The 8526-nt window shown below is 40.4% G+C and overlaps 1 protein-coding gene across 2 annotated transcripts in view; it reads left to right on the top strand.

Moving 5' to 3' along the window:
* The first annotated feature begins 1411 nt into the window (after positions 1 to 1411).
* Clec12b (C-type lectin domain family 12 member B) overlaps positions 1412 to 8526 on the top strand; it is a 12478-nt gene continuing 5363 nt past the window's right edge. The window contains exons 1-6 of one of the 2 annotated variants that reach the window (XM_021191595.1): positions 1412 to 1511; positions 1788 to 1879; positions 4837 to 4935; positions 6618 to 6833; positions 7292 to 7446; positions 7721 to 7836. In XM_021191595.1, the coding sequence (XP_021047254.1) occupies positions 1789 to 1879; positions 4837 to 4935; positions 6618 to 6833; positions 7292 to 7446; positions 7721 to 7836 (677 nt within the window). In that variant the 5' untranslated portion in view covers positions 1412 to 1511; position 1788. Of the gene's footprint in view, positions 1512 to 1781; positions 1880 to 4836; positions 4936 to 6617; positions 6834 to 7291; positions 7447 to 7720; positions 7837 to 8526 lie in introns of those variants that run through there. The other variant, XM_021191597.1, reaches the window with a different exon arrangement.

The raw sequence follows: 8526 nt of genomic DNA, 5'->3' as shown, positions 1-8526 counted from the left end.
CACATTTGGAAGGATATTCTTGCAGGATATTCTACCCACCACAAATTCCTAATAACAATTTAATTCCTTATGTAGTGTAGTACATTTTACGTTTTTAAAAGCATGGGATAATAAGAAATGGACACAGCTTTTAAGAACCCTGTGAGTTCTATGGCTAAACTATTTAGTTCATGTGGAAAGAGGCAACCTCATTAGAGGTAATCCCTCCATCACAGTGCCTGTAGGGAAGTCTAGGAGGCACTTCCTTGATCAATGATTGGTGTAGGAGAGCCCAGGACCCTATGGAAAGTACCATCTTTGGGCTGCTGGTCCTGACGTATAGAAGAAAGCTGACTAAGGAAGTGATGAGGAGCAAGTCAGTAAGCCGCACTCCTCCATGACCTCTGCTTCAGTTCCTAATTTCTGGTTTCTGACTTGAGTTCCTGACCTCACTTCCCTTCGTGCCATCATGATAGACAATGAGCCTTCAGTTGAAATAACCATTTTCTCCCCAAGTCCCTTTTAGTCTCCGTGTTTTATTATGGAAATAGAAAACAAACTACAATGATGGCTATTATAAATAAATAACTCTGTGTGTGTGTGTGCGTGTGTGTGTGTGTGTGTGTGTGTGTGTGTGTGTACTAGTTTGTTTTTTTTTGAATTCCACACAATTGCTAAAATACCATCTACTACAGCTAACTATTGTCTATGCTCCCTTGTCAAAATATTTAGTGCTGCAATTTAAATATACAGTGGCCCTATGCCAATTTTGATGGAAATGAAATCTAGATATTATATGTCTAAGTTAGGAAAAGTAGATAAGTTATGTTATCAAGCTTTTTAAAAGAAATATAAATGAATCGTATCTTTGCTTCCTCTCCTGGGACTATTTAGACATCCTTGTAACCAGTGCCCACGCAAATACCTGATTATTTCTGTACTGTTTATGGCTGTAGACAACCCAGACTTTACCCTCTGGTTTTTCATACCAAAAAATTAGTGCATTTTCTGTAAGAGTTCTGGCTGTCCTGTGGGACAATGACTGTGAGCTGCCCTTAATCTTAAAAAAAAAAAAAATGAATTCAAGTTATCAGTGTGTCTTTGCCTCATTCTGCCTGCTTTTTTATCACTCTCTCAATACAGCAAGGCATTGTTTAAAGAGCTTGTGCTGGATTTTCACTCAGCCACACCAACAGGGAGGGGACTCCTTCCCTTACCCAATTTAAGCATCCTGTAACTTCTTTCCCATGCTTCAACAACTCTCCATTGCCAATTCTACACCTTTCTCTGTCTCTGTGTGTCTCTTTCCATCACACACACACACACACACACACACACACACACATACACACACACACTTTTCTTACTGCACTACCCATGCATATGTGACACAGCCCTTCCTATCCTGACTCTGCTTGGTATCTGGTATGACTGAGGGCAAACTAGATCCAATATAGGATTAAGTAGCTTTTTACATACCAGCAGAGAAGAAAACTGGATTTTCTGTTCATTCTTCAATCATTCAGAGTTCAGTAAGGATCATGGGGACTCCAGCATGAAGCCTTAATGTTTGCTTGCCTACAAGTAGTAAAGAAAGTACAGATGGAAGCTGTCAAGGTTCTAATCCTAAGGAAAGCTTCTGCTTTCTCTCACTTTCACTAGAGAGAAACTGACTTTCATTCTGTCCTTACAAAGGAACAATAGGGAGTGTCTTGTGTCTATGTAAAAGCGCCTGACCTTGAAAAGGAATGGCCTGAACTGGGCCTGAAGATATTGCAACATTAATTTACAGAATCACTTTCTCCTAGGATGTCTGATGAAGTGACCTATGCGACACTGATGCTTCAGGACTCTGCAGGAGTGAGGGGGAATCAGGATGGAAATAACCTAAGAAAAGAAGGTAAGGGCTTAGAAAAAGCATGCCATGACCTTGGAAATGACAGATGTTGAGTGCTTGGAGATGCAGGCTTTGACACTAGGAGCAGGGAGGAATGTGTGACATAGTCCCCAAAATAGAGACAAACCGTCAACAGAGTGAATCTCCTTAAGAGAATAGATGGGGCTTTCAAGACTGTGTGAACTGAATGGAATCACGGTAGGGGAAAAGTTAATGGGTATGTCAGAGTTTGGGTCTGGCAGTGAAGATTTCTATTTATAACTGTCCTTAGATTCTGATTCCTCATTAGCAATGCCAGGGAGATGTTCTTCTAGAAGCCAAAAAAGATCTGAAACTATGTTAAAGGAAACCTCTCTGGTGTACGGCATAACTAAATGCAGGGAAGGAGCTGAGTATACTTAAATCAGAAATGATCATGAGCTATCTTTTGATCTTAGTCTGTTTTTTAACTTACTGTTGCTAGAACCCTGCCGGAGCCAGCTGTGGCCTTAGCCAGGTCCTATTGAGGAGACAAGGAGTGGGTGAAGAAGTAAGTCAGGCACAGCCCTTGGGTCAGTCTTGCAGTCTGACTCACTAGCAGTCAGGGTGCTTCTATCTTCATACAGAACTCAATAGGCAAGGATAGATTCATGTTTTTCCAAAACATCAATCATATCATTTTTTATCACCGGACATGTGTTTTAACTGCCTCTTGGTCATACGTTTAGTCGTCACTGATAAATTGTGACAGAACAGATTTAACTTTTACCATCATTTTTCCCCTCATCAACCCCATAACCCAACTTTTAAGAATCAAGAGGCATATTGATTGACCAAAGCACAATTGTCTGTTTTCAAGCTGGTAGCTCTTGTAATTCCAAGGGTAATAGACAGAAAGAAAATCTCCAAGCCAGCCTGGGCAGGTTGCCACATCCCAAGAAGTGTATTATAACCTTTTAATAGTCAGAGTGTTAATTATCATTAGCCCCCAAAAGAATTTTGAGGCCAAAGCTGCTGCATTTATTATTCAACTTCTGGCATAATATAGTGTTTATATTGTATATACTTGTGGAAATTCTATTTAGATGTCTAATCTTGGAATTCTTTTGTTCCTTGGTCATACCACACTGCAGTGTCCTTACACCAGCTAACTTTCTAAGAAAGGGGAATCTTAATACTTCACTCTTTTATCATTTTTCCACACCATTCTTTGTCTATAAGTATAAGTTCTTGTATAGGGCAAAGATAACTCCAACCTACCTAACTTTGTTGCCATATCTTTTCTTGAAGAGACATACTATATGTGCCCCCAATCTTACATGTCATGTAATTGCCTGAGTATAACGTAAGAAGAGGCTTTTGATCTGTTCTTCTGACAACTTCCCTCGCCCGCTGAATCTTGTTTAAGTTATTCAGTTTACTTTGTTCTGATTATCTTTTTCCTGAGTAAGTACAAGGGCAGATGTTCCAGGAGTTAGTGGGAGCTGGAGCCTCATAAGGAGATATCTGGCATCTTTATTTGCGTCACATCCTTCAGGGCACAAAGTAGACCTTCAAGTAAGGCCGGATAAGGATATTTCCCCTAAAAGCGTGAGGGGTAATATGCTCAGGAATTTCCTGGGGAAGCTTAGAAGCAGTACAGCTGGGAGAAGGCATAAATGATTCATAAGACATTTCCCATCAATCCAATACCCCCAAGCATGCAACACCTGGAGATCAAGACCATAAGTGGAAGACAGTACGACAGCAGATGCATCATGTGACTCGGCTTTGCTGGATCTTTGTCAAGCAGCTGTGCTGGCTTATGACTTTTGATGTTCCCATTAGATATAGCTGTACCAGAACCCTAAGTATAATTCAGAGTATTTAATAATAATAAAATCTATGTATACATATCTTTATTGAAGTGTACTTTAAAGTAAATAATGTCACTATTTTTGCAGTTATGAATGAGAACACTGAGTCTCAAGGATGCTAGGTACTTTCTCCACTTTCATGCAGGTGTGTGGTGGAGCTAGTCTTCCAATGACAGCCCATTCCTACACCCACCTGGCAGAAATGTCAAGTCTCTAAGGCCAGTTCCATGTATAAGATTCTCTCCTTCACTTCCAAAGGTTGTGTTACAGTACAAGTTATCCTGAATCATGTACATTGCTTTCTTCTGCTCCATGGATTTGCTTGTGTGTGTGTGTGTGTGTGTGTGTGTGTGTGTGTGTGTGTGTGTGTGTGTGTGTGTGGTGTGTTAGGGGGAAGATACACAACACAATAATGAGCATAGTTTGCAGTGTTTACTAAAAGTGAGATTATTATGTTTAATCATAATACATAATGCATAACCTTTTTTGTCTTCTAATTCTCATTTGAACCTAACCTTTGTGCAAAGGGGTCATGTGGCCTTCATATGAGTGCTGCTATACTCACCTAACAAAAACACTGTGTGAATCGGGGAAGAATAAGCTGACAGATATTTTCATGACAGCCATGGTCCAAGAGTTGCCTGCTGGCTCTATGGGCTAGTCTGAAGGTTAGACTATACATTTTCATCCAGGATTGATTTATTCTTTGTGGCATAGAAAACAGGACAAAAATGATATAAAATTATTTTATCTGGGTAACAAAAATTTTAAAAGTATAATCCTTTTGGAGATTTGTGCCTTAAAATTCAGGGTCTCTTCTGTTCTCAGCATCATTCCAGAGAACTTACCTCCACATATCATCCATGACATCAGGGGACTTGAGGAAGAAAGAAAGATGGGGACAAACGTAAAACAAACAAACAAAAATTAAGGGACATTCACTCTTAAAAGTAAGGTGAGGAAATGGAGAGCCGAGGGAGGGACCTTATCACACTTCATATTAGAAATGTTTAAACAGTGACATTAACAAACCAAGTGGAAAGTTTAATAGCTAGAAGCTTTCTGGGTGGGAGAAACAACCCCCAACGTAACAGCGTGCTGTGTTTCTGCCCTGTTGGTTGCCAGGACACCCAGCTCAATCCTCACTTTGGCGAGGAGCTGCCTTGAGTTTGATGACCCTCTGCTTGGTGCTGGTAACAGGACTGGTGACCTTGGCAACTATGTGTAAGTATATGTGTATTAGACAAAAGAACGTCATTTAGAAAACACCTAGACAGCGTGCTAATTCAGGAAGGATAAGGTACCAGCATGTAAAATCTTCAAATCACTTCTGTTACTCCAGATCGTTCTCCAGCATGCCTTCCAAGCAAACGAAACATGAGCCTATTTCACTGCTGTGTGAATTCTACCCCACAGCCATTCTTTTTTTTTTTTTTTTTTTTTTTTTTTTGATGAACCTGATCATACTATGAGAATTCTTCTTATGTTAGTTATTGGTTGGAATGAACAGGCTCTCTTCTGACCACAAACACATTTGTTATTCTTAATGAAAAACATGAGAGCAAGGGGGAGATGGATTTGCAGAGAGGCATGGCAATTTGTTTATCTTGAAACTTAGTAGAAGTTTAACTCAATCTTTTCACCAATGACCTTGCTAAGGTAAAGAAAATATTTGAGTGGCAGCAACAACCTGACTTTTGTGAATGAGGAAAGTCACATAGATATGAAAAAGAAGGGGTGGGAGTTATGTCACACCAGGCTGACAGAGTGAAACTATTCGCGTGTCTTACAGTGGAAGCCAGTACCTAGCAGACCCTAAGAGAATATTCTTTTCATTCTGGGTAGGGCATTTTATATTATGGTAGTGGAAAGCCATCCTAAGGATATGTATGTTATAAAATGTTAAGTATGTGAAATAAAGAGTATTGATTTGATCAGTACTCACTCTCTGGAGACTTGTAATCAAAAAAATTTATTAGAATATTAGAAGACACTGTATGAATCAGTGTTTCTTGTTGATGTGACCAAACAAAAACCAAACAACAACAAAAAAGAAAAAAATCAAAACAAAAAAATGCAAAGCGCAGATTAAAGTAGGAAGGTTTTACTTTGGTCCATGGTTTAATTAAGAAGGAATACGGTCCCTCATGATGGGAAGTCATGAAGACAGACAAGCAGAGTGGTTGATCATGTTTCATCAGAAGTCAGAGAGCAAAGGGAAGTGAATGCAATGTTCTGCTTGCTTCCTTCTTTATACTCAACCTAGGTCCATACCCTAGGGGATGGTGCTGCCCACACTCAGGGTGGGTCTTTATATTTCAGAGACACCTCTCTAGAAATGCCCACACAGGCACATCCAGAATTATGTCTGCTAGGTAAGCAATACCTGTCACATCAACATGATCAGTCATCAGAGACACGAATGTCCCCTATGCTCTATTCATTTATTTCTTATATAAAAGTACTCATTGATGGTTATGATTTGGACACTGGAAAGCTTAATAGAAATTAAAAGTTTTTTTAAAAATAGATGTATGGATACAGAACATGGATGGTTAGAATGGTCCAAGACATGTCTGGGATTATTGTCAAGGATGAAAGAAATGAGGCAGAAGTGTGAGCAGGAAAGAAATGTGAAGTCAACAAGAGGGGGAGAAAAGAAGGGGAGGCCAGAAGAAGGATGAGAAAAAGAAAGAAGAAAGAGGAGAGAAAAGGAAGGAAAGAGAAAAAGGAAAGAAAGGAGGAAAGGAGAGGAGGAAGGAGAAGAAAGAGGAGGAGGGAAGGGACGAGGGGGAGAGGGAGAAGGAGGGAGAATCCCTGGTGGCCAGGGAACCACACTCTTGAGTCAGCCTGGCAGCCTTGTGAGAGGAGTGGTTCCCATCTGCTTGTCTCATTGTGTCTTGCAGTTTTGCAGGTGTCGAACAACATTAACTCTGATTCAGAGAAGTTGAGTCAACTTCAGAAAATCACCCATCCACAGCAGGACAATCTGTCTGAACCACTGAACAACTCCAGAAAGATTCTCACGGAGGAATCTCTCCAGTCCCAGATCTCTGCCCTACTGGAGATGCGGGAGCAGATGGCTACCAAACTCTGCAAGGAATTCCTCATCCACACTTCTGGTAATTTGACTTAGATCTGCAAAAGGGCCAGATCAAACCCATCACCCTAATCAAAGTCCCCACATGAAGCGCCTAGGGGTTATGTCTTTCAACAATCCCTTTACCATGGCACCCTAAATGTATAATGCACAAAGAATTATAGATATTCCTTTAGTACCTTAGAAAACTCTATAGTCATTTCCAAATGCTACTTGCCTGGATACTTTAACCTCTCAACTTATCAGTTACTTCTCAGTGCTCTGATTATCATAACATTCAAAATCTCCCCCTGCAAAAAGAATCCCCCAAATTGTCCAACGTTCAACCGAGGTTACTCTGCTTCCATTGGGTCTGGGCATGACATGTTTCAGGGTGCTTACGCTCAGGTCTGTTGTCCATGTATGGGCATGACTTAGTTTCCAAAGGCTTCTGCAATCACACCACGAAGCTTGTACTTTCTAGTATAATGTCCTTTTCAGACCATAAATGCAATCCTTGTCCCAAGACATGGCAATGGTATGGAAACAGTTGCTACTATTTCTCAATCAATGAAGAGAAATCCTGGCCTGATAGCAGAAAGGACTGTATGGACAAGAATGCCACTCTGGTGAAGATTGACAGCACTGAAGAAAGGGTATGGTTGACTCTCCTCCCCCAGCTATAGAAATTGCCCATACAACGAGAAACAAATGTGATATGGCCCTGTTTGTAAAAGGACATTAGTGGATTTTGAGTGAGAACTAATAAGGGATTTGTGGCACTGGGCGTAGAACTCAGGACTCAGCACATGTTAAGAAAGTGTTCTACCGCTGAGCTATATCACTAGCCATCAAATGAACTTAATGAGTTAATCTTACCATTGTAACCTGGAAGATGGGCCTCTCACTTGTGCTTTCTCCCATCCCCAGGATCTCCTTCAGTCACAGCTGTCCCTCACATTTTCTTTCTTTTGGCTGGGGTTGTCCTGGAACACGTCTGGCAGAAACTGGCTGTGGGAGGATGGTTCATTCCCCTCTCCAACCCTGTAAGTATCTAACTGTTGGGGGTGGAGGATCAGGATTCCCATAGAACTCTGAGAAAATGCGTGTAAATTGAAATCATTATAAACCTAGATATGAACAAGAGAACCATAGTGTGTAACAAAAGAGAGAGTTTCCGTAAGGAATACATTGAGGGCTGGTGAGTAATTCCACCTATTTTGTCAAATGCAGAGCAGTGCCCTAAACTTCATGTGTCACTTGGTTGTTTTTCTTATTAAGCATATACCTGTAATAGTATGTTCAAAGTTCTTTGTAAATAAGTTCTCGAAGGATGTACTTTTCTATCCCCACTACATAATAAAAATATTATCAGAGAGCTTCAGTGACTTGCCTAAGATTGTCCAGCTCAAATGTAATCAAATCAAGACTGCACACTTTAGGTCACCTATTTAGATACTCTGCCATTTCATTTTCCAGCCTTTCCAACCTTCAAGGATGTCATAAGAACATACATTCAGATGTCGACATATTTACTCATATTAAGTAATGCTGACTGTTTTCTCACAGAATGTAAGTCTGAGCTGCCTGATTAATTTACAGATTGGCTACATGATGCAGACCCACTGTATTAGTCAGGGTTCTCTAGAGTCACAGAACTTACAGATAGTCTCTATGTAGTAAAGGAATTTATTGATGACTTACAGTCTGCAGTCCAAATCCCAACAATGGTTCAG

The sequence above is a fragment of the Mus pahari genome, chromosome 2 (assembly GCF_900095145.1).
Source record: "Mus pahari chromosome 2, PAHARI_EIJ_v1.1, whole genome shotgun sequence".
NCBI classification, from domain to species: Eukaryota; Metazoa; Chordata; class Mammalia; order Rodentia; family Muridae; genus Mus; species Mus pahari.
Note: the sequence above shows the minus strand (reverse complement) of the source record. Positions and strands in the feature narration are given on the sequence as shown.